General features: G+C 45.5%; 1 protein-coding gene across 6 annotated transcripts in view; it reads left to right on the forward strand.

The window, feature by feature from the left end:
* The window catches only part of SLC39A10 (solute carrier family 39 member 10), a 457169-nt gene that overhangs the window by 416707 nt on the left and 14105 nt on the right, over window positions 1-26357 (forward strand). For all 6 annotated transcript variants that reach the window (XM_086955403.1, XM_086955402.1, XM_086955399.1 and 3 more), the window contains one exon: window positions 13343-13533. In XM_086955403.1, coding sequence (XP_086811529.1) covers window positions 13343-13533 — 191 coding nt within the window. The remainder of the gene's footprint in view (window positions 1-13342; window positions 13534-26357) is intronic.

Genomic DNA, 26357 nt, shown 5'->3' on the forward strand with positions numbered 1-26357 from the left:
GACTATGAATATCCGCAGGTTGTTCCGTTTGTTAGGGGAACCTTTTGTGGATGCCCCATCCCCGGTTGTCCTATCGGTGGATTTAGAGAAGGCTTTTGATAGCCTGGAGTGGGACTACCTCTGCGCGGTACTGCGGAGATTCGGCCTCGGAGAGGGCTTTATCAGGTGGACCACGGTTCTATATGCCTCCGCGTCGGCCAGGGTCCGGGCGGGACCGCTGATCTCCTCGCAGTATCCGGTAGAACGAGGCACGCGGCAGGGGTGTTCGCTGTCCCCACTTCTCTTTGCGCTGGCGGTGGAGCCACTCGCGCTGCATCTCCGATCGGGAGCCCATTATACGGGCTTGTGGACACCTGCGGGCCCGCATTATGTTTCACTGTATGCGGATGACCTGTTGCTCTTCCTGGAGGACCCGATCGACGCTTTACGTGGAGCGGCGGAGGCGCTTACGGAGTTCGGGGAGGTCTCGGGGCTCCGTGTGAATTGGCCCAAGACCTGTCTTTTTCCGGTGCGCAGGGGCACTCCTGCCCCTGCTCTAAGTAGGGAGATTAGATGGGAACCCGACTGCTTTAAGTACCTTGGGGTGTTTGTATATCACGACCAACCTGACCTCCTAGATGGGAACATTGCCCGCAGCATCCGGGTACTCCGAGGCTGCATGGCCTTTTGGGCCACGCTGCCGCTTTCGGTGGCGGGACGGATCGCCCTGCTTAAAATGGTGGCGCTTCCTCGGCTATTGTACTATTTCCGGACTCTACCGATCTGGGTCCCACCGGCCACGTTTCGACTGCTACGCTCCATGGTGGTCGGATTCCTCTGGGGATCGGGCCGCCGGCGGGTGGCCCTCAAGACCCTGATGAGACCGAAAGACGAGGGGGGGCTCGCGGTGCCGGACTTTGAAAAGTACTATCTGGCGGCACAGCTCCAGACCTTCACCCAGGAGGTCGCCAGGGAATTCCGGGGCCCGGAGGATGGGAGGGGAACGGGCATGGCCAGGCATGTTTTATCCTTTATAGCGCTGCGTCAGCGACTGGCCCTTCGGGACTTGTCGATGGAGGAGCGGACTATCCGCCTGTGTTGGAACCGGGCCCACGCCCGGGGCCAATTGAAGATCCCGTACGCGCCTGAAATACCGTTGGGGATGTTGACGGCCCTCCCCCACGGCGGGGATTGGTCGCGCTTGACGGCCTGGGAGGATGCCGGCTTACAGCTGGTTGGGGATTTATACGAGGACGGAGCGCTCTTATCCTTTCAAGATCTTATTGACCGCTTCGAGATCCCCCGTGGTGACTTTCTGCTACACTCGGCCATTACGAGAGCGATCCAGGCCCACTGGAAGAACGGGCAGGAGGAACCCCCCTTATCTCAGGTGTGTCAGTATGTGATGATGTCGGCGGGCACGGTGAAGGCGGTCACTTGCCTCTACGGCAGGTTGATCAACGAAGGGTTAGCCCCTCTCGCCACTCTCAGACATCGCTGGGAGGAGGACATTGGTAGGGAGATCCCAGAGACGACTTGGTCCCAGTTGGTGAGACGAGCCTGGAAGGGCACTCGCAACGCCCGTTTCCAGCTGGTGCACTATTACGTTCTCCATAGAGCGTACCTAACTCCGGTGAAAATCCGGCGATATTTTGCCACGAATTCGGCGGCATGCCCTAGGTGTCCGGCGCCGGAAGCGGACCTCCTACATATGTTATGGGCCTGTCCAGGTCTGTCATCTTACTGGCGGGAAGTGGAGACGACCCTGGAGGAGGTGACGGGGAGAGCCTTGTCATTCGATGCGGCGGTGGGGCTCCTGCACTGGTTCCCCCATACCCCCAGAAATAAAATTTCTAGTAAATTTACCGACCTAGGGCTCCTCCTGGCTAAGCGAGAGGTGACCAGGAACTGGAAGGCGCGGGTTGGTCCGACAGGCAGCAGATGGCACAGTGAGCTTTTGAAATGGGCGGCGGGGGAGAGCGCGCTGAGGTATCAACTAGCTTGGAGGCAGCGTAATGAGAAGGCGCAGGAGGCTGCGTTGGAATGGGAAATGTTGGTTCAGGCCCTCAGGGATTATTGTGCCCCCAGCGACTCGGAAAGTGAAGAAGCGACTCGCCCCGAGTCCCAGTAAACAATTGTACTGATGGTCCTATTGCTTTCCCCGTGGGTCCCAAGGCAATTCCTATATAGGTGGCTCCCTAGCGCTGGTGGTGGGGTGGGGTGGGGTTTCTTTGCTTAGAATTTTGTGGGTGGGGGTTTTCTTTCCTTTCTTTTGGGTTTATAGGCTTGTTTAGAAAAGCAGATGACGGACAGTGTATCATCCGGACCAGCTCAAGCATCCTACGGACCCCCCTCTGTTTTTTCGCCGCCCGACCCCAGGGTTGTGGGCCGGATGGCTGTGTTTGGGATTGAAGGTGGGGGGCCAAGGGGTTTTCTACTGTTGATACTGCCTATAATACAAAGCTGGTCGATACAGTAACGATTTACTAATTCCTGCAATAAAAATATATTTAAAAAAAAAAAAAAAATTAAAAACAAAACGTCAAAGTGGTCTGCTCTTCATCTCACTTGGTGGGGAAGAATGGAATCTGTAAAAATGAATATAGCGCCTAAAGTTTTTTATTCTTTAGCCATGATCCCCACCCAATTTCCTCTCAGTTTTTATAAATCTATTGACACACTTTTGTCCAAATTCCTTTGGTCTAACAAAGTCCCTCGTATTGCTTACAAAAAGTTAAAAATCCCTAAGTCCCGTGCTGGTTTTTCCTTGCCAGATTTTCACCTGTACCATAAAGCTTTCATCTTAAAGCAGAGTGCCCTTTGGTTTAATCCTTCACATATGGTAAAACCTCCAATTTGGTTGGATATTGAAGCATCCATTGTGCGACCCTTTTCTTTACCTTCATTGATGTCAATGTCATCCACAGCGAAGGTTGTTCATCTTTCCTCTATCATTAAGTCCTCCAGATTGATAATTAATGACTTAGATTCTAATTTTGAATTACCCCTTCTCTCCACAGTCCACTTGTCTTTATGGCACAGTGCACTCCTTAAATTGAACAGAAACATTTCCTTCTGGTCCTCTTGGATTTCAAAAGGAATTTTATATCTTAAAGATGTATTTAATGGCAATGCTTTTATTCCTTTTGAACAGCTACAGTTAAAGTTTGGTATCCCAGCTAATGACCTTGTAAAATATCAATTTTTATGTAACTCAATTTTGGATTCCTTCCCCAATGGTATTCCCTCCTCCACCACAAATGACCTATTAATTTACCTCACAGCTGTAACATCTTCCCCTAAAGCTGTCTCTGTTTTTTATAAAAAAACTTTCCTCCTCACAGGGCTCCAATGTCCAGATTATTTCGTCGTTTTGGAACAATGAACTTTCCATCTCCCTGTCAGATGACTCATGGTCCTCTATATGGCTCGACAGTATCTCTGGCTGGCTCCCAGTGTCCCTTTATCAAACCAATGCTTATATTTTATTTAACACTTTATGGACTCCTTCACGTCTTTTCCATGCAAAACTATTACTTTCTGATGTTTGTTGGCACTGCAACGCTAGCCCTGGTTCCCTACGCCATATGTTATTTGAGTGTCCAGTTATTATGAAATTTTGGTTGGAAGTATGGAATGTAATTTTGAAAATTTTACCTTTACAAGATGATATTTCCTTTAATTTTTTAATTTGCAAATCGATTGCCCTGACTCACCCCCTTTCTGACTCAGAGGCAAAATTGTTTAATTTTCTAATCACAGCTCCCTTAAAATCCATTACTTTCTGTTGGAAAGATGCTTCTTCTCTTTCAGTTCATGCTTGGTGGTCATGGATTACCTTTACGAGAAGAGGTGCGCAGCTTTCTCTTAAAGGCGTTACTCATAATCCACAATCATTTCAATCGTTTTGTTTACCTATTGATTCATATGTTTTGCACTGATATTGTTATACATTTTCTTATGTTCTATTTTTACATTGCATTTTAACTGTAACTCTGTAGTTTATGAATTCACGTTCCTATGACATGTTATCCCCTTCCCCTCTTCCTCCCTTCATCCTTACCCTTCCTCCTTAATTGCGATTCTTTTGTATTATTATATGTTAATTTTACATATTATGATTGATTACGCTTCATATTGGTTATTTGACCACTTACGCTTGTAACTTCCTTCCTCTTTTTTGTATTGTATTTATGCTTTTTCCTTTTGCCTTAAAAATTAATAAAATCTTTCTGAACTTAAAGATGACACGGTGTTACTGTATGTATTGTTTTTCAAAAATATGAGAATAATAGTGAAATAAATCAAACGAGTTTGTTGATTAAAAAAACACGGGCTCAATATATGTTGAATTGTGTATTCAACCTATGCCACTAGAACCCTTTTTTTGCATAAAAAGTATTTGTGGTCCTTTCTAGTGTGCTTTTGGACCAAACCTTCCATAAGTTTACACCTTTTAGACTGCAGCAGTTTTCCTTTTCATTATGTTTATAATTGTAATGCTTTTTGTATAATTAGTTAAATTGCAGGCCTACCAAGTCATGCCTTTTCTCTTTGTTCTTGCTTCATTTTGCTTTTCTAATTTCCTATTATGTATCTTTCTTTTGTTTCTCTGTGCATGAAAATGCACTGGTTTCAAACTCGTTGTTTTAAGTAAAATGAAATAACATGATAAAATACACTTAGAAAAATATAGTGTTGTTATAATGATATGCCTGTACACATTTTTTATCTATGATTATTCTGAGAGATGATTATTTGACATATTGTAACATAAATAAAGTTTTTTTGTCAAAAGAACTATTATTGGAAGGGTAAAATCCAGTTTAAGAGCATGTTAAAGTAATCGTACTAGTTTATATACCAAAATAACGAGAACCATGCGTTCTTTTGCTATTTCTGTAGTCTGTACATGTATTGAAGTGCTCTTTGTTGCAATTTTAATTATATTTGAGCTCATGCTGTGGTGCAGTTTCACACTTCATAGTACAGTGCTGACTAAATATACAATTGCCTAAAAATATATAAATTGTGCTTTATTTAGTTGTCAAAAGTACAATGTTTCTGGATTGAAAACATTTTAATTACGTGGTTACAAGTTGACACACTGAATGTTGGGAATTACAATCTTTGCGTGGTATTCCCCAGAACTTTGCCTATATACGCTGGATGCTTTTTTGCCGTAGAACTCTGCACACTTTCCTCCAGTGATAAAGAGCTTGTGCTCTCCCTTTGATACATGTTAACATTGGTATATACCTGATTGGCACATTTACTTTACTTATAAGTCCCTAGTATGTGATACTATATATATGTATCTAGGGCCTGTAAACAAAATTGTGCCAGTGGGCTGCAGCACTCAATACGCACCTGCTAATGTAGCACTGTAAAAACCTGTCTCGAAGCCTCCCACGGCAGTTTGAAACTGCACACCCATTCTGCAATTTCGACATGACGTAATAACCCATTTGCCTGGCCTATTTATAATCCTTAAGTCATCCCTAATGTAGGCCTTTAATGTCCATAGGGCAGGGTCAGTGCCGTAGTAGGGTATACGTAGGACTTGTATATTTAATATTTTACATGCCCTGGCAGTGGAAAACCTCCAAAGTCATTTTTCACTGTAATAAGGCTTGCTGTCCCAAAGACTAACACTGATTTACACTATTATGCCATTTAAATGCTAAATGTTATTTGGGAACAGCTAGAAAAATAACTCAAGGACTCATTTTAATAGTAATTTAATGTTCGAGGCATATGGGCTGCAGATGGTACATTATGAATAGATCGCCATCTGGTGTTGGGCTCGGATGATTGCACTTTGTTTTTCTCTTGGAGAGTCTTTTGTATCTTGGTGACTCCTCCCTTGGTTGGTAGTGCGCATGGGCATCGGCTCCATCCTTAGATTGTTTTTTTCCGCCATCGGGTTCGGATGAGGATCGAGACGCTCCAGATCAACTTCAGGAGAAAGTGATTTATCGGCGCGTATTCCCTTTCCAATTCGACGGTATTGTTAGCGAACGCGTTCATTTCCATTCCGACGCGTTGCAAATTCAAAATCGAAGAGAAAAACTTGGATCTACGTCGAAGAACAGGAGGCCTTTCTCGACGCAGTCAAGCCCGGAGTCCATGGAAAGGACTCCATTCAAAAAATGTCCAACGTGTGGTGCTAAGTTCCCACACAAGGACCTACACGAGGTGTGCAACCTCTGTCTATCGCCTGAACACGAATCCAGGGACTGCGAAGCCTGTGCAGCATTCTCCACCAAGCTAACGATTAGAAATCGTCGAGCTCGAAGACACGAGGTTTCCAGAATGCAGGCGGAAGCGATCCCGGAGCTGTTCGGGGACGAGCAAATCGAGGAAGAAGAGGACCAGTCGGGGTCGGAAGGGGACCAGTCGGAGGTTGAAGAACTCATCGAGCAACAAACCGTGAGTGACGACGTCCCCTTACCGAAAAACCGACCCCGTGCGGTAACGACCCCGCCCTCGGGCCCGGTCAAACCGCTGAAAAAAGTTTCCGACGCCCCGCCCTCGGGCCCGGCAACGAAACCGAAACTGAAACCGAAACACTCGGACTCCCACCATGTCGGATCCGAGAAAAGGGCGACATCGACTTCGGCACCGAGGCTACATACAAAGGAAAGCTCGGTATCGAAACATTCCATGTCGAAACATAAATATGACTTATCGCCCAAGATACACTCGATACCCAGAAAGTCTGAATCGAGCAGACATTCGGTGTCGAAAACAACAAGATCTGACGATCGAAAACAAAAGCACCTCTCGGAACCAGGATCTTCGGTACCGATTCAGGAGCAACAGACAGATCCCAAACAAAAGATCTTGTTTATTGATCCACAAACTGGGAAAGTGGTCACGAAGAAGAGAAAGAGTGAACAGTCAGAAGATAAACCTCTTCCTTCAAAAAAGAGAACAATGGGGACGAATATAACTCCTCCTGCTTCTCCTCGACCTAGAATCACACCCTCTTCTCCTATTCCTCACAATAGGCCAAATATTCCTACACCTTCCACACCAAGACCAGCTACACCTCAGTCAGATGTAGACAGTGATCTAGGGGAGGGAGAACCTCAAGAGGATGACGAAACTATCCCAGATGAGGAGGACCCATGGGAAAATTATGATGTAGGGTCAGATGAGGACAATGACCCAGAGCTATATCCCTCAAAGCCTTCACCACCTGATGATAACACAGGTTTTGTGCAGCTCATTAATAGGGCAGCAAAATATCACAAACTAGATATGCATACAGAACCTCAAATAGAGGATTTCTTGTTAGAGACTCTACCTAATGCACAGAGAACATCAGGTACTCTTCCTATGTTGAAGGGTCTTCTTAGTCACACAGAGGAAATATTCGAAAACCCAGTAAGAGCCAGGGTGTTAAACCCAAGAATTGATAAAAAATACAAGGCGGCTCCAAAGGACCCAATATTTATTAGAGGGCATGTACCTCTAGACTCGCTGGTGGTCTCAAACGCTCGTAAAAGAGCAAACTCATTATCTACAGGAGAGGCTCCTCCACCAGATAAAGAGTCAAAGTTAATAGATGCATCAGGCAAAAGAGTAGCATCACAGGCAGCGAATAGCTGGCGTATAGCCAATACACAAGCACTACTCGCACGTTACGACAGGGCACATTATGATGAGTTAGAAAAACTTCTCACACATCTCCCAAAAGAACATCAGAAAAAGGCAGATCAATTAATACAGGAAGGTGAAATAATAACCAATACTTCCATTAAGTGTGCATTAGACGCAGCAGACACTGCAGCAAGATCTATTAACACCAGTGTCATGCTAAGAAGGCATGCATGGCTTAGAATCTCAGGATTCAAACAAGAAGTACAAACAGCCCTACTGAACAAACCATTTGATCAGAAGACATTGTTTGGTTCAAGCACAGACGAGACATTAGAAAAAATGAAGAAAGATACGGAAACGGCTAAGTCAATGGGAGCATTGCAACAGCCAACACACAGAGGTTCCTTTTGTAGATCCACCTATAGAGGGGGCTCAAAGAACACAGGAACGAATCAGCAATCCACATCTTTCACACCAACATCACCCAGAGGTAATTCAAGAGGCAGTTACAGAGGTAACAACAATAAGGGTAGAGGCCGTGGAAATAATAACAACCGCAACGCCTCAACACCAAAACAGTGACTTCATAGAACTCCCCCCAGACCACATAACACCGGTCGGGGGACGTCTATCACAGTTCCTACCTGTCTGGGAAAACATCACGTCAGACAAGTGGGTGAGACAAATTATCCAACATGGTTATTGCCTAGAACTCACAGCTACCCCACCAAACATCCCCCCCAAACAGCGTCCAATGAGTCAAGATCATCTGACATTGTTAAGAGAAGAAGTTCTAGCACTTCTACAAAAGCATGCAATAGAGAAGGTCCCAAAAGATCAACAAGGAACAGGAGTATACTCTCTATACTTCCTGATCCCCAAAAAGGACGGGTCCCTAAGACCAATATTAGACCTCAGACCTCTCAATGCTTACATAAATTCGGAGCATTTCCACATGGTCACGCTCCAACAAGTACTCCCTTTACTGAAGAAAGGGGACTTTCTTTCTACACTGGATCTAAAAGACGCTTACTTTCATATCCCAATTCACAAAGCCCACAGGAAATACCTAAGGTTTGTGTTAGAAGGACAACACTATCAGTTCAAAGTCCTTCCGTTCAGTGTCACAACAGCACCAAGAGTTTTCACAAAATGTCTAGCGGTGGTGGCAGCACACCTAAGAAGACAACAAATACATGTCTTCCCATACTTGGACGACTGGCTAATAAAGGCCAAGTCAAAGGAAGAATGTCTTCACAACACACAGAAGACAATTCAATTGCTGCACCACCTAGGGTTCACGGTGAACTACAAAAAATCACACCTGCAACCAAACCAGATTCAGCAATACCTGGGGGCTACAGTAGACACAGAAAAGGCAATAGCATACCCCAACCCAATCAGAGTACAGACAATGGTCGGGTTAATACAAAGATTTCAACCACAACACTCACTACCAGCACGAGTGTTTATGCAACTATTAGGCATGATGTCCTCCTGCATACTGCTAATACCACATGCCAGACTACAAATGCGCCCACTACAAGAGTGTCTAGCGACACAGTGGAATCAGGCTCAAGGTCAGATTACAGATCTGGTGTTGGTAAACGACCGGACGTATCGCTCTCTGAAGTGGTGGAACACAGAAAACATTTCCAAGGGACGGTCGTTCCTAGAGCCAATTCCACAACTGATAATAACAGCGGACGCATCGCTCTCCGGATGGGGAGCGCATATGGACAGATACACAGTGCAGGGGAAGTGGAGTGTGCAGCAAAAGAAACTGCACATCAACTACCTAGAACTATTAGCAATATTTCTAGCACTAAAAGCTTTCCAAATGCAAATAACAGGCAAAGCAGTCCTGATCAGAACAGACAACATGACTGCAATGTATTATATTCAAAAACAGGGGGGGACACACTCTCTCCAACTGTCCAGACTAGCACAGGACATATGGAGATGGGCCATTCCTCAAAAGATTTACCTGTTAGCGGAACACCTACCAGGAGTTCAAAATCAAATAGCAGACATCATAAGCAGACAGTCAGAGCAAGTACACGAATGGGAGCTGCACGACCAAATACTACAGCCATTCTTCCAAAAATGGGGGCAACCAGAGATAGATCTGTTTGCCAATCATCAGAACGCAAAATGCAAAGACTTCGCATCCAGGTACCCACACCAACGGTCCCAGGGCAATGCACTGTGGATAAATTGGTCCAACAAATTTGCTTACGCGTTCCCTCCTCTACCACTAATTCCGTTACTGGTTCGGAAACTGCAGCAACACTCAATGACAATGATACTAGTGGCACCCACGTGGGCAAGACAGCCGTGGTTCACCACGCTGCTACAACTCTCACAAGTACCACATCAAAAGCTAAGGTTATTACCCATGCATCTTACACAGAACCATGGAGAAATAATGCACCCAGATCCCAAACAACTGAACCTAGCGATCTGGCTCCTGAGGTCATAGAGTTTGGGTATTTAGATTTACCACCAGAATGTATGGAAATCATTAAACAAGCAAGACGTCCTACCACCAGAGCATGCTATGCAGCAAAATGGAAGAGGTTTGCTATACACTGTAACAGTCAGCACATCAACCCTCTGGACGCATCCACTAAACAAATCATTTGCTATTTACTACACTTACAGCAATGTAACCTAGCATATACCTCTATCAGAGTTCATCTCGCAGCCATAGCGGCGTACCTACAAAACAGGCAACATCTGTCACTGTTTAAAGTACCAGCAATTAAAGCTTTCATGGAAGGACTCAAAAGAATCATTCCACCAAGAAGACCACCTTCCCCAGTCTGGAATCTCAACATAGTGCTTACCAGACTAATGGGGCCACCCTTTGAACCTATGCATAGGTGTGAAATACAATTCCTCACATGGAAGGTGGCCTTCCTCATAGCTATCACGTCACTTAGAAGAGTAAGTGAACTGCAGGCTTTTACGATTCAAGAACCATTTATGCAGCTACACCAAAATAAAGTGGTTCTTAGAACAAACCCAAAATTCTTACCGAAGGTTATTTCAGCATTCCACATCAATCAGTCAGTGGAATTACCGGTTTTCTTTCCAAAACCACAAACAGTAGCAGAAAGAGCCCTACATACATTGGATGTTAGAAGGGCCATATTGTACTATATAGAAAGAACACAAACTTTCCGAAAGACAAAACAGCTATTTGTTGCGTTTTCTCCTACACATAAAGGCAATCCCATCTCCAAAGCGGGCATTGCCAGATGGATTGTAAAATGCATTCAAATATGCTACTTAAAGGCAAAGAGAACATTAACTGTTCCTCCTAGAGCTCACTCTACACGTAAACTAGGAGCATCTATGGCATTTCTGGGAAACATTCCACTAGATGACATATGCAAAGCGGCTACCTGGGTTACACCGCACACCTTCACAAAACACTATTGTGTAGATGTGCACACAACACAACAAGCTAGAGTGGGACAAGCAGTATTAAAAACATTGTTTCAGACAGTTGCAACAGACACGGGCGACCACCGTTAGGGAGAGAACTGCTGTATAGTCTATTCATAATGTACCATCTGCAGCCCATATGCCTCGACCGGAATATGCTACTTACCAGTATGCATCTGTTCTTGGCATTTAGGGCTGCAGAGTGGTACATGCCCTCCCAGCCTCCCCGGAAACCTGTGTCTGTTCCAACATTATCTTATTTAGATACACTTACATGGGCACTCTTATCTGTATTCTACTATACTACTCCATCTAACCCTACTATGGCAAAACAATCTAAGGATGGAGCCGATGCCCATGCGCACTACCAACCAAGGGAGGAGTGACCAAGATACAAAAGACTCTCCAAGAGAAAAACAAAGTGCAATCATCCGAGCCCAACACCAGATGGCGATCTATTCATAATGTACCACTCTGCAGCCCTCTATGCCAAGAACAGATGCATACTGGTAAGTAGCATATTCCTTCCAATGTATTTGTGACGTTGTAGTTCACATTACTATTTTGAAAAATACACTTTTAGAAATTTGCCTTGTTCCTGCTTATAATCAAAAGGCCATTTTGCCACTGTCACCTTACTACTGATGGTTTCCCTGTGGTGAGATGTGTATTGTTCCCACACAGTGGACAAAGGGCCCCGGTGTGAGTAGGGAGTTTTCTTCCTTGACAGGATGGCCGGAGTGGGAGGTTTTTACCCATCCCTTCCCTGAGCTACAAAGGATGCCTACCCTGTCAGTGGTAGATGAAGCTGACACCTAGGCCTGCCTCATTTTGGTCTTTCTTATCTGTGGCAATGAGTCCTAACCCCTAAGTACTGTCACCAAGGTCCAGGATCCTTCGCTGTGCTAATAGTGTACTCCTCAATGCCGAACTGAGAGGTTTCCCCAGTTTGACGCCAAGCATCGTCGCCAATACTTTGCCATACCATACACCGAGGAGCACCTGATTGACGACTTCCACAGACTTGATGAGCACCCGTCAGATTGCTTTTGCGGTCGATGCCGAGCAGCACTCAACAGCTTCTTTAACTTGACACCAAGCAGCATCCGAACAACACAGGCAACCTTCGTCGACCGCTTTAGAGGACCAAACGCTGAGCAGCCTTACAATCAACTCCAATTGGGTTCCTGTTGTTGTCAAGCGGTACATTGGATCTAGCCTGCTTGCCTGGTCCTGCTGAAGGCTTCAACCACCATAAAAATACATTTTTAAGTGTGAAGGTAAGTTTCCACCGGGATCAATCTGGTCCCTGTATCTGACTGGCAATCCATCGCACTCTGCCTTAACATTTGACTTTGACCCGATTTAGTGTGACTGGTTACCCACAGTTGCCACTTTGTGCCCTTTGCTGCTATTAACTCCAAAACTTTAAAAAGACATATATTCGGTTTTATTTATTAGAACTCTTGTCGTTTGTATGTCATTTTATTTATTAAAATATTCTTGAATATTCTTAAGTGGTTTGGGATTTTATTGGGTTGCGTTTTCACTTTATTACTGTTTGAATACTGCATAAATACTTCACAATTTTCTCGAAGTCAAGTCTGACTGCTCTGTGCCAAGCTATCAGAGGGTTGAACGCAGGTTTATTTAGTGACTTAGAATTCCAACCTGACAAGGATTGTGATTATTATCTGAGGTGGTTCTCTTATTCCATCACAGGTATAGACTGTTTAATAAAAAAAAAAATACATAATCAATTTGTTAAACCTACAACCTCTTCCTTTGTAATCTTATCTGAACAGTGAATAGCTATTTTAAAAATCAGTAAAACTGTCAAGAGTACAAAGTTGAAAACAATTCCCACAGACTGAAAGCACTTCAGTTAACATCATGTCAGTAATTTTATGGAAGAAAACAAATGTTTTAGGAAACTCGTGTACTGGAAAGTGGGGGATTCTAACGCTGTCTTGTCTCGCAGTAGGTCTCCCAATGCTGGCACATTCAGCGAGCTATATTAAAACACTCTAGTACTTTGTTAGAACTCTATGATCTTCATGGGAGATCTTGTAGTAATACAATGTAGTACTGGTAGGTTTTACTTATGAATCTCTAGGATAGGTTATTGTCTTGTTAGCAGCCTATTCAAATGCAGAATTTTGGAATTATAAAGCAATCTGATTTACAGATGAGCATATATAGTTTTAACCTGAAACATTTGTGATTGAGAAAAAATTAAACAATTATATGATTTAGGATGCAAAGGTAACAGTAAATATAAAATATTCTGCTTTTATTTCAGGTGATTTTGCAGTGCTCATCAACGCAGGAATGACAGTAAAACAAGCTATTGTGTACAACCTCCTCTCTGCTATGATGGCTTATGTTGGGATGCTGATAGGTACATCTGTTGGACAATATGCCAATACTGTTACCCTTTGGATCTTTGCTATCACGGCTGGCATGTTCCTTTACGTGGCATTAGTAGATATGGTAAGATGATGTTTGTTTGGTGTTGCCTCCTGATTTTTGTAATGCATGGTTATATTTGTATTAGTTCATAAAGCGTCTTGTTTTTAACTGGAATGATTAGGTCTAAGGAGGCTTGCTTTTACAAGCTGTGGTAGCTGTGAAACCTTGCCAGAGCAGGTGCTTGAAAGCATTCAAGAGACTATTAAACAAGCCTTCCCACCTCTCTGCAGTAGTGTTCGTTTTTTTCAGACTCTCCTCCACATGAATGCATTACAGCTGCCAAAAGAGGAGGCACTATCAATTGACTTTGGACATATTCAGCCTATTTAAAATCCTGGAACATTGCACAAATGGTCATTTTTGTTCTGTGCACCTTGCTATCTTGTTTCTTAGCATTGTCCTAATGTTCATTTGAGACCAGCATTTTTGCACTTTTATTTCGAAGAAAACTGTTTTCTCTGCATCTCCTTTGTCGTTTAAAGATAACAATAGCAATTCTTGATACATTTAGAAGGAGGGGTCAGAAAAAGCTCACAAAAAATCTAGTGCAACTTGCTAACCAGACACACAGACAAGACTATCTGCTTTTCAGATATTATTTTAAGGCGTATCTGCCAGCCCCTGACGTGTAAAAATGCTGTTGAAATCAAAGGAGGAACACTGATTTCATATGCTTCTTCATACCTTGACAATGACAATATCGATTTTGTTAGATAAACCTGTGCCTTCTGATGGATACCTCTAACTGCAGATTCCTCACCTTTAGAATATTCCACAGGTGCCAGACTGGATACGGAAGAATTTCAAAGCAGTACTCTTGTGTGCCACTAGGTGGTGCTGTGCAGCTCCATGTTTCCGTTGTTCCACTCCGGAAGTGTCAACGTGGGGTTGCTTAAAAGTACTGCAGCTGTACATGGATGTTTGAGTCTTTCTTTCCACACCTTTGAGCGTTGGTCAGGAGCTCCACTCCCTTTTTCATCCATTGACAAAAGTTTTTTTTCAAATGCATTTTCCAATGTGCAAGGGAACCATGTCCCTACAAAAGACTACAGGATTTAAACCGTGCCGTAACTGCTGGAAATAGCTGTCGGTGACAGACCCGCATGAAGTGATCTTTTGGTGTTCTGGTTCATGGGACGACTACAATTAGTCTGAAAATGTTTGCCCCATGCACCTGACACCATGAAGCAAAGTTCTCGAATCCCATTCGAGGGGGCGATTCCACAACTGATCCTGTGGCATCCCAAATTTTCCAGTCTATTAGCAACTCCACTGTAGGTAAAAGCCTTTAAAGAGGTCATGCTGCATATTTTTGGCACTCTTCCACCTCCCTCTGACCCCAAGAATTCGCAGGCACTTGTAGTCTAGTCACAGCCAGTGGATTTGGTACTGTGCTCCTTCTGAGCCCCTGGAACCCTCTTCCGGGTCCAGCTCCAAGATGCACACATGTTTTTTTTTATTTGTAAACGTCAGTACCAACTTTGCCAGTGGGGGATCCTGTGCCTACTCCGATGTCTAACCCCTAGCAGAATGAGTCTCAACCCCTCCAACTCCACTCCGGGGCACCCAGTCCTTGTACAGTCAGGCTCAGATCAAATACTTCCACCTCACACCCACAGATACTCCATAATTTTTTTGGTTCGAGTTCTGACTTGAATGAACAACTGCCTGAAGACAGTAGGAATGTTTCACCTCCCTCCTAACCCCCCCCCCCCTTATGATGATGACAGCTCGTATATGGACATATAGGAGACCAGTGAGGTTTATACTTCTCTGACACATGGTTGATTTTATCCTTAGAGTGCTTCATTTGCTGTGGTGATTAGATGAGCAGCTAAGGTCCTGGACCTACAGCTGTCAACTTCTGAAGTCAAGACCAAAGTCCTTATAAAGGTTTTGCCACCTGTGCCAGCCTCATATGAGCCCATACTCCTATTTAATGGAGCCCTCACTGTGACACCCCTAGGGGCACATGGGCTAAGCTGTTGTCCACAGGGGAACAGGCAGATGGCAAGACGTCACAGACTTGCATCTGGTGACCCGGGTTTTCTTATGCAGCATCCTACTACAGAACGTTTGGTGGTCCAGGCTATTAGTGAATCCTAATGCATGTTCAGCATACTCTTACCACCTTTATAGAGAATAACAAACTGCTGCATGACTCCCAATCTGGTTTCCGTGCCAATTACAGTACGGAGACAGCTCTTGTGGAGGTGACCGACGCCATCAGGGAAACGCTTGATCTTGGGGGAAAGGCTATGTTGGTCTTGCTGGACCTGTCGGCGGCATTCGACACCGTCCCACACGCCGGCCTCCTCCTAAGACTCAGGGAGGTAGGTCTGCGGGGGACGGTGTTGGACTGGTTTCAATCCTTCTTAACCGACCGTCGGCAGGTGATCTGGGCTCCTCCGTTCTCCGCGGAAATGCCTTCGCTAGAGGTGGGGGTGCCTCAAGGATCCATCCTGAGCCCCACCATATTTAACATTTATGTGGCCCCTTTGGCGAAGGTCGCGGAGGCATTTGGAGCCCGGGTCATCTCATACGCTGATGACACCCAGCTCCTGTTTACCTGCAGGAAGGGAGAGGTTTTTAATGGCGACAGAATCAGAGACTGCCTGAGTGCTGTTTTTGCATGGTTTCAGCACCAGAACCTGAAATGTAACTCGGATAAGTCCGAGTTGCTCTTTTTTGGCTGCGCTGAGGACCCTGGCTGGAAATCATGGTGGCCTTCCGACATGTTCCCCCCTGAGAAACCATCTGCCCAAGTAAAAAATCTGGGTGTGGTATTTGACGACAGTCTTTCTTTTCGTCCCCACATCACGGGCCTGGCGGGGAAATGTTTCGGTATCTTGAAGATGGTGAGGAAATTTCTCCCACTGCTTTCCCTTCAATATCGCAAGAACATCGTGCAAGCACTTGTGGGTTCGCGTTTAGACTACGCTAACGCACTTTTCTCTGGTCTGCCTAAATATCTGGTATCCAGATTGCAAGTTGTCCAAAACTCGGCGGCCAGAGCCATCTTTGGCCTTCCACGGAGAGCCAGTGCCTCTCTACTGCGCGGCAGGCTGCATTGGCTGTCTATCCCTAGCAGAATTAGTTTCAAGGTCCTCACGTTGGCGTTTAAAGCCCTCCACTGCATTGGCCCAGCTTACCTCAGGAAGCGGATTGCTCTCTACGTTCCCCGGAGGAGTTTGAGATCTGCTGACCTGGCTAAAGTGGAGGTACCAGTGATCAAACGCGTGCGGATGGGAGGCCGGTCTTTCCAGTTTATGGCGGCCAGTTTGTGGAATGAGCTCCCTCTGTCACTCCGCAAGGTTAACAATCTTCTGGCCTTTAGAAAGGAGCTCAAGACGCTCCTCTTCTCCGCCTAACCAGTGGGCCTACAGTGTTTCTGCCGCTGGGTTTTTCTTGGTTGTGTTCAGGACTCTCTGCCAAAGCGCCGGGACACCCGATCTGGGTAGCCGTGCGCTCAAGAAATATAGTTCTAACATAACATAACATAATGCATTTCCCACACATTTTTAAATGATTCAGGCTTTCAGGAAATGATTGTTCGAGGCATGTGGGCTGCTGAATTCATATCTTGTGCATAGATCGCCGCCTAGTGTTGGGTCCGGATGATTGCACTTGTTGTCTTGGAAGAGTTTTCGAAGTATCACGAGATAGGTGACTCCTCCCTTGGACTACAGTGCGCTTGGGCATCCTCGACATCCTCAGATTGTTTTTTTCCGCCATTGGGTTCGGATGCAAACTCCTATACTCCAACTTCGGAAGCGAAAACAAAACTTTTCTAAAGGCCAAAAGGCCTCCAGTTCGACGGTATTGTTCTCGATCGGTACCTTTCTACTTGATCCAGCCTTCCATCTCCAAGCAGTCGTCGACGCGGGCCGTTGGGCCTTTTCGATGCCACGTGAGCCGACCGTCGATGGAAAGAAGCCCATTTAAAAGGTGCCCTCAATGCCACGCCAAGTTCCCACATACTGATAAGCACTCCGTATGCAACAAGTGCCTTTCCCCAGACCATAAAGAGGAAAGCTGTCCAGCCTGTGCACAGTTTCAATACAAGAAAACTATTCGGAACCGACGTGCAGCCAGGCAAGAAATGCAGCGACAGGCACCAGACCCGGACAACATCTTCGATGACGACCAAGAACTACAAGAGGCGCCGGACTCAGACCTAGAGATCGTCACCTTAGAGGACTACTCGGACTCCGATGACGAGATCCCGCCGGGGCAAATCGTGAGTACCCTGCCCCGATACCATCTACCCCAATAACAACTGCTCCGGTCAAGGCATCGCCAAAAGGCCTTAGCCAAGATCATAAAAAAGTTTTGATTGCCCCGCCATCCGGCTCGGCAACGAAACCTTCAGAAACCCCAGGGCCAAGTAACATCGTCCCGAAGAAGGTTCCAGAGCCAAAGAAGGTCGCCGACCCGAAGGGCGTCGATCCCACAGTGGCCGTACAGCCAAAGAGCGTCGAGCCGAAAAAGACTGTCGACCCCAAGAAGGCTGCACAGCCCAAAACTGTCGACCCGAAACACGTTGTCGACCTGAACAAGGCCACACAACCCAAGGGCGCCGAACCAAAGAAGGTCGCCAACCCAAACAAGCCTTCGGCAACGAAAAACGTCGACCCAACAAAAGGCGCCGTACCGAAGCACGTGTCCAAGCCAGAACGTCCTCTCGGTCCGAAAACACCGGATCCGAAGACGCCAGTCGATCCAAAAAAGACAATCGACTCCGGGAAAGACGCTCAGCTGAAAAAAGTAAAGACTCCAGTCGATACCAACAAAAACATTGACTCGGGAGATAACACTTCTCCGAAGAAGCCTACGGAGCACAAAAAACACGTCGACCCGAAAGACTGTCGACCCAAAAAAAAGCCCGAGCCGAAAAAAGCTGGTTCCTAAACCTAAAGTCGTCTACAAACCAAAACCTAAGGTTCAACCCAGGACTGTTGAGGAAGAACTCTTCCACCCAGATCCCTCAGACGACAAAGCAAAAATTTGTATTGACCCACAGACTGGTAAAGTTACCATCCTGCATAGGAAAAAGAGGCCTTTGGACTTTAAACCTCAGTCCCCCATTCCACTGAAGAAAAAGGACTTTGGGACTTCTCCTTTTAGACCCTTCATTCCTTTTCAACCTATCATACCTACTACTCCTTTCAATCCTTATATTCCTTATTCTCCCTCTCATCACGGGGACGACAAGGGTAACACAAAGGATGAGCCACAGCCTGAATATGACTTCCCACAGAACACTGACCCTCAGGAACCATGGGAAGAGCCAACTGACCCTCATAACACCCATCCCATCCCTGACATGTCCTCTTATCCTACTAAACCGTCTCCTACTGATGACACAGTACTTTTTAATCAGCTCATATATAGGGCTGCACAGTTCTACAACGTGGATATGCATAATGACCCCGTTGAAGAAGATTTCTTGTTTGACACCTTCCCTACATGAGAAAAAAGTGTCAAAACACTTCCCATGTTAAAGGGAGTTCTGAAACATGGACCTGACATATTTAAGGACACAGCAAGGGCACAGGTAATCAACCCCAGAATAGAGAAGAAGTATAGGGCGGCCCCTACAGACCCTACTTACATCAAAGGGCAGTTACCACTGGATTCACTGGTAGTGGCCAATGCACGTAAAAGGGCCAACTCCCAAACAACTGGGGAAGCACCTCCCCCAGACAAAGAGTCAAAGATACTAGAGGCATCAGGGAAAAGAGTAGCGGCACAAGCCTCCAACTTGTGGAGGATAGCTAATACACACGCTCTACTGGCTCGGTACGACAGGGCGCATTACGACCAGCTAGAGACCCTAATGCAACACCTACCTGAGCCTTTCAAAGCACAAGCCCAAGATCTCATACTGGAGGGAAAATTCATAACAAACGCCTCCATCAAATGCGCGCTTGAAGCAGCAGACACTGCTTCTAGGTCAATCAACACTAGCGTTCTACTCCGCAGACATGCATGGCTGCGCATTTCCTGATTTAAAAAAGAGGTACAGTCCACTATCCTTAACCAGCCTGTTAACCAGGACTTTCTATTTGGCACTGCTGTCGACACCATTTTGGATAAAATGAAAAAGGACACAGAGACAGCAAAATCTATGAGGGCATTGCAATTTTACCAACAAAGGGGCTCCTTTCGTCGCTCCTCATATAGGGCAAACACACGAGGATATACCTCACAAACAACGGCCTCATTATAAAGGTAACGCACAAAGTTCCTTTGCTAGAAACACCACCAGAGGAGGCTACAGAGGTAACAATACCAAGGGAAGAGGACGTGGAGGCAATAACACCAGAGCCTCCACTGCCTCAAAACAGTGACTCTATCACACTACCTCCAGACCACATAACACCGGTCGGAGGCAGACTACAACAGTTCCTACCCGTCTGGAACACAATTACCACAGACAGGTGGGTGAGAGAAATTATCCAGTCTGGCTACTGCCTAGAACTGACTTCTACACCACCAAACACACCACCAAGACATCGTCCAATGTCCAGAGAGCACATCACCCTATTACAACAAGAGGTGAACTGCATACTAGAAAAGGGGGCCTTAGAGCAAGTCCATTTCCAACAGCAAGGGAAGGGAGTGTACTCCCTATATTTCCTTATTCCCAAAAAGGATGGCTCTCTCAGGCCAATATTGGACCTCAGACCCCTAAATCAATACATACTGTCGGAGCACTTTCATATGATCACATTACAACAAGTGCTCCCGTTGCTACAACAGGGGGATTGCCTAGCAACACTGGACCTCAAAGATGCATATTTCCACATACCCATCCATCCAGCCCACAGAAAATACCTCAGGTTCAAAATAGAAGGTGAACACTACCAATTCAAGGTTTTGCCCTTCTGGGTTACCACGGCTCCAATAGTGTTTACAAAATGCTTAGCGACCGTGGCAGCACATCTCAGAAGGCAGCACGTCCATGTGTACCCTTACCTGGACGATTGGCTTATACAAGCAAAATCGTACCAGCAATGCGCAGAACACACGTCTCAAACAATCCAGCTGTTACACAGCTTGGGATTCTCAATCAACTACACAAAATCACATCTGCAACCGTCCCACATACACAGCAGTACCTGGGAGCCACCATAAACACCTCGGTGGCAAAGGCGTATCCAAACTCAACAAGGATACCCAGTATGCAGACACTCGTTCGAAAATTCCAGCCACAACACTCTCTCCCAGCTCAAGTCTTTATGCAGCTCATAGACATGATGGCCTCCTGCATATTCATTGTCCCCCATGCCAGACTACAAATGCGCCCATTACAGGAATGCCTAGCACAGCAATGGAACCAGGCTCAAGGACAACTAAAAGACCTAGTGTTGGCAGACCGTTGCACTCACAACTCACTGCAGTGGTGGAAACCACAAAACCTTTCCAAGGGGCGACTGTTCCAAGAGCCGGTTCCACAACTAGTACTAACAGCGGATGCATCACTGACAGGCTGGGGAGCCCATCTTCTTCAATACACAGTACAGGGCCTCTGGACAAATAAGCAGAAAAGGCAGCATATCAACCAACTAGAGTTGCTAGCAATATTCCTAGCACTGAAAGCATTTCAGAAATACTTGTACAGCAAGACGGTGTTGATCCGGACGGACAACATGACCGCAATACACTATATCCAGAAACACAGAGGAACGCACTCTCCACAGCTGTCCCATCTGGCACAGAGCATCTGGAAGTGGGCAATTCCAAAAAACATTTTTCTCCTAGCAGAACCCCTTCCAGGGAAGGACAACCAAGTTGCCGACCTGCTCAGCAGGCACAGCCAGCAATTACACGAATGGGAGATTCACCCTGAGGTCCTCCAACCATTCTTCAAGGAGTAGGGTCACCCAGAAATAGACCTGTTCGCCACAAAGGAAAACTCAAAATGCCAATACTTTGCCGCCAGGTTCCCACATCCATTGTCACAGGGCAATGCGATATGGATGAACTGGTCAGGCAGATTTGCGTACGCTTTTCCCCCAGCACCACTGATCCCGCTGATAGCACGCAAACTGCGGCAACACTCCCTCACACTAATCCTAGTTGCTCCCACATGAGCGAGACAACCATGGTACACCACGTTCCTGGAACTCTCAGTAGTTCCCCATCAAAGACTGCACCTTGCACCTCATCTTCTAACTCGGAACCATGGAGAAATCAGACACCCAGATCCCAACCAAATGAACCTAGCGATCTGGCTCCTGAGGTCTTAGAGTTTGGATATCTTAACTTGCCCCCAGATTGCATGAATATCATTAAGGAGGCAAGAAGACCGACCACACGAGCGTGGTATGCAGCTAAATGCAAAAGATTTGTTATTTACTGCAACAATAACCAAATCAATCCATTAGACGCATCAATACAAAACATTATATGTTACCTGCTGCACCTACAAAGATGTAACTTAGCATACTCTTCAATACGGCTACTCCTTGCTGCCATTGCAGCATACCTTCAAAACAGACAACACCTTTCACTGTTTAGAATACCAGCAATCAAAGCTTTCATGGAGTGTCTAAAAAGGGTGATTCCTCCTAGGCACCCCCCTTCCCTAGTCTGGAATCTCAATATAGTGCTTACCAGACTCATGGGCCCTCCTTTCGAACCTTTACATTCTTGCGAAATACAATTCCTAACATGGAAAGTTGCTTTTCTAGAGGCCATCACCTCACTCAGAAGAGTGAGTGAATTACAAGCGCTTACAATTCAAGAACCTTTCATGCAGGGACATGCCAACAGGGTGGTTCTTAGAACAAACCCTAAATTCATGCCTAAAGTTGTATCCAATTTCCATATCAACCAATCAATAGAACTGCCAGTGTTCTTTCAAAATCCACAGTCAGTAGCAGAGAGAGCACTGCACACACTTGACGTAAAGAGAGCTCTACTTTACTATGTGGACAGAACTAAATCCTTTCGTAAAACAAAGCAACTGTTGTTGCATTTGCACCACTGCACAAGGGGAATCCAATTTCAAAATCAGGAATAGCCAGATGGATAGTTAAATGCATTCAGATATGCTATTGAAAGGCGAAACGCACTTTAACCGTCGCCCCAAGAGCACACTCCACTAGGAAAATGGGGGCATCCATGGCTCTTCTAGGAAATATTCCTCTTGAAGACATCTGTAAGGCAGCCACATGGTCCACCATACACATTTTCACAAAACATTACTGTGTAGATGTACAAACAAAACAGCAAGCTGCTTTAGGCCCGGCTGTCCTCAAAACTTTTTTTCAAACTGCTGCAGCTGGCACAGGTAGCCACCGCTAGAGGAGATACTGCTACACAGTCTATGCACAAGATATGAATTCAGCAGCCCACATGCCTCGAACGAAATATGCTACTTACCAGTATGCATCTGTTCTTGGCATGTAGGGCTGCTGACATTCATATTGCCAGCCCTCCTCCCCGGTGCCTGTAGCAGCTGCAGCATTCTCTCTGGGATGGCCATCTCTTACTTTGCTATCTCCATCTCTGTCACAATGGCGAAAAACAATCTGAGGATGGAGAGGATGCCCATGCGCACCATAGTCCAAGGGAGGAGTCACCTATCTCGTGATACTTCGAAAACTCTTCCAAGACAACAAGTGCAATCATCCGGACCCAGCACTAGGCGGCGATCTATGAACAAGAAATTAATGTCAGCAGCCCTACATGCCAAGAACAGATTCATACTGGTAAGTAGCATATTTCTTTCTCTTTATCAAGCCTGGCAATGCAGTCAGTCATTGTGGTTATACACACGCCCTCTGAGACATGATCAATGAGGTCTTGCAGCTAGAACCAGAGACGTTTTGGGCCTTCTTGGCTCAAACTACTAAAATGCAGCTACATATGTCATTTGGGTTGTTCTGGATACCATCCAGAGAGTTTGCATATAGACAACACTAGTTACGCCAACCCAAACAGCAGTCACCGTAGTCCTTTTGTGGACAAGGATGGTGATCAAGCACACATTGCACAGGTCATTAAGCTGGTCACCAAAGAGTCCTTTGAGTGTTTTTTTAGTCTGCATTGCCACACTTGGTGTTTGGAGCCCTGCATGGGGTGGGACTATGTCGTTCAGCATTCCCCTATTACAGGAGGGGCCAGGATTACTAGAAAGCACTTAAAAACGCTGGTGGCTTCTTGCAGCGAGGAGAGTCATTTTAACCGGTTCTGCCCGCTTTGCCACAAATGGTGTTTGGAGCCCTGCTGGGGTGTTACTATTTCCCCCAGCAGCCTGTGTCACAGGGTGGGCCAGGACTTGTGGAATAATAAATACAATGGGAAACCCAATCAACCCTTGACGGCTTGGGCAATGTAATATGGACAGGTAAATGTGCCTACAAGGGATTTATTTATTAAAGGTAATTTGGACTGATTCTTGCTTTTTGCTTAGTACAAGCTCTTATACATTGCTTTCAAATTAATTTACTTTTGAATGGGTCAAATTATTAATGCACAAACAACTCGTGTATAGTTTAGTTTTCTAATAGAATATGAAAACATAAGCATGTGTTAAAGAAATATATCAAAAAAATCTCAAAAATGTATATTGAAACGGGTATATATTGAGAAAATAATTGTTGTATTATAAAAATGATGCTAAGGGGTATTCAATCATTAAACACACAATGTAACAAGAAGTTTCATAAATAAACCGTTGCTTTTTGTACTACTCAGTAACAATTGTGTACACTTTTTTCAAATAGAAGTAAGGCAGACCAACAAATGATATGCAATACTCATCCTTATTAGTCACATTGTACAGAGAATAAGTGTAGTTGTCGACGTTTCGGTCGATGGGCTGTCGTCCATTCGACCACATTCAGGACTATGGGAGTTTGAAACGGTTGACCCCTGATTGAACACGGAAAGAAATTATGAGTACTGTGTATTTTCTTTTCAATATTCATTATTTATTAATAATATCACCCTTGTGAAAGAATAGAAAGGAAAAGTGATAATCTAGACTTCTGATCCCTTCACTGTTTAAGTCTGGTATGCGCGATAAGTTAAATCTACACTGACTATTGCTCCTGTTTTTACTTATACTTTTTGATAACAAAATCACTTTACCTGTCTATTCTTTCACACAGGTGATATTAGTTCTTTTGACCGTATTGCTGCACTTGTTGTTTGGAGAATTGCTGGGGCGAGACTCTGTCCCCTAAAGTTCCCTTGTCACAGTAGGGAGCAAGACTTGTGGAAAGTGCCTAAAAGCGCTGGAATCTTTCTCCAACGTGCGATGCACCTGGGCATGTGCCTGGGTGAATTCCGGGCCAGCCATTGGCCTGAAGAGGCTGGACTGGACCACATCTCTTGGTTTTCCCACACCAGCAGATACTGCTTTTATAATTTTTATTATGCCGGAAACCATTTAAGAGACTCATTTGGATACTGTATGTTCGAGGCATGTGAGCTGTAGATCACATGCTTTGCATACTCCTGCCATCTAGTGTTGGGTCCAGATGTTTGCAAGTTATTTTTCTTCGAAGAAGTCTTTCCAGTCACGAGGTAAGGTGACACCTCCTTTCGGTGATAGTGCACATGGGCATCGACTCCATTGTCGGATTGTTTTTTTCCCGCTTCCGGCTTCGGCGTGTATTGCTGCGATCCGTTTAGGAATCGGTCCTCAGGTTCCCCTCGTTGTGCAATCCACTATACCCTCGACCGTATTGTTTTCAAACGAGTTTCCTTTTCTCCGCGGTTGACTCGACCATCAAGAAACCTCCATTTTGATTGCGGTGTGATGCGTGTTGATCCTTCAGGTCGAAGAAAACTCTCTGTAATAGTCAGGCTTGACTTCAAGAGATGCAGCGGTATCAGTTAGATGGCACACCAGATCTCTTCGGTGAAGACTCCGAACAAGAGGAAGTCTTTGCGGCCGAAGAAGAGCAGACTTCAGCGGCATTGGACCCCGAGGCAGAGTTGCAGATTGTCCTCTAAGACGATGATGTGCCGCTGGGACAAGGGAACGCGAGTACAGAAGACACCTTTCTACCCCTCCTCCCCCCCTTCCTCTGTCCCTAGAAAATCTAAGGCTTCGGCACAACCTTTGCCTTTAGGCCAAGGTCAGCACCAAGAAGAAGTTTCTAACGGTCCGCCTTCCAGCTCAGCACCGCATCGGCCAAAACCCACTTCCGAGCCGAAGCCTTTTGCCTCTAAGTATAGAATAGGCTCGGAGCCGAAACCTTTGACACCGAAACCAAAGCAGCATTCCTCTGGGCCAAAATCTTCAGTGCTGAAAGGACATTCCAGCTTGACACTGAAAGCTTTGGTGCCGAAAATTAAACAGCTACTAGTACCTCAACCAGATCCAAGCATGGACATTGTCCCACCTAAATCGTATCGGAAACAGAAAAAAACTCTATATTAATCTAGATCCTGGGCATGTTCATGCTAAACCGCCATCCAAACACAAGTTTTCTGATGACGACAGCTCTGCAATTCCATTGAAGAATAAACATGTGGGGACTAGTCCTTTCCACACACTACCATCTCCTCCTCCCTCTCCACCACAATTTGATCCCTTACACATTACACCTAGTCAGTCTCCTCAACCTCACCCTGATGCGGTTGACACTGATGATGATGACACACAATCACCAATAGATCCTTGGAAGGATTTTACCATTTATCCTTCAAAGGATACAGATCCAGATTTTTACCCTGCCAGACCATCTCCACCTGATGACAATCTGTCATATCAGGAGCTCATTGCTAGAGCTGCACGCTCTAGAGCTCCATAAAGTGCTTAGAGGAGGATTTTCTATTTGAAACTTTAGCAACACATAAATCCAGTCTGACACTATGCT

The sequence above is a fragment of the Lissotriton vulgaris genome, chromosome 2_1 (genome assembly GCF_964263255.1).
Source record: "Lissotriton vulgaris chromosome 2_1, aLisVul1.2, whole genome shotgun sequence".
Taxonomy (NCBI): Eukaryota; Metazoa; Chordata; class Amphibia; order Caudata; family Salamandridae; genus Lissotriton; species Lissotriton vulgaris.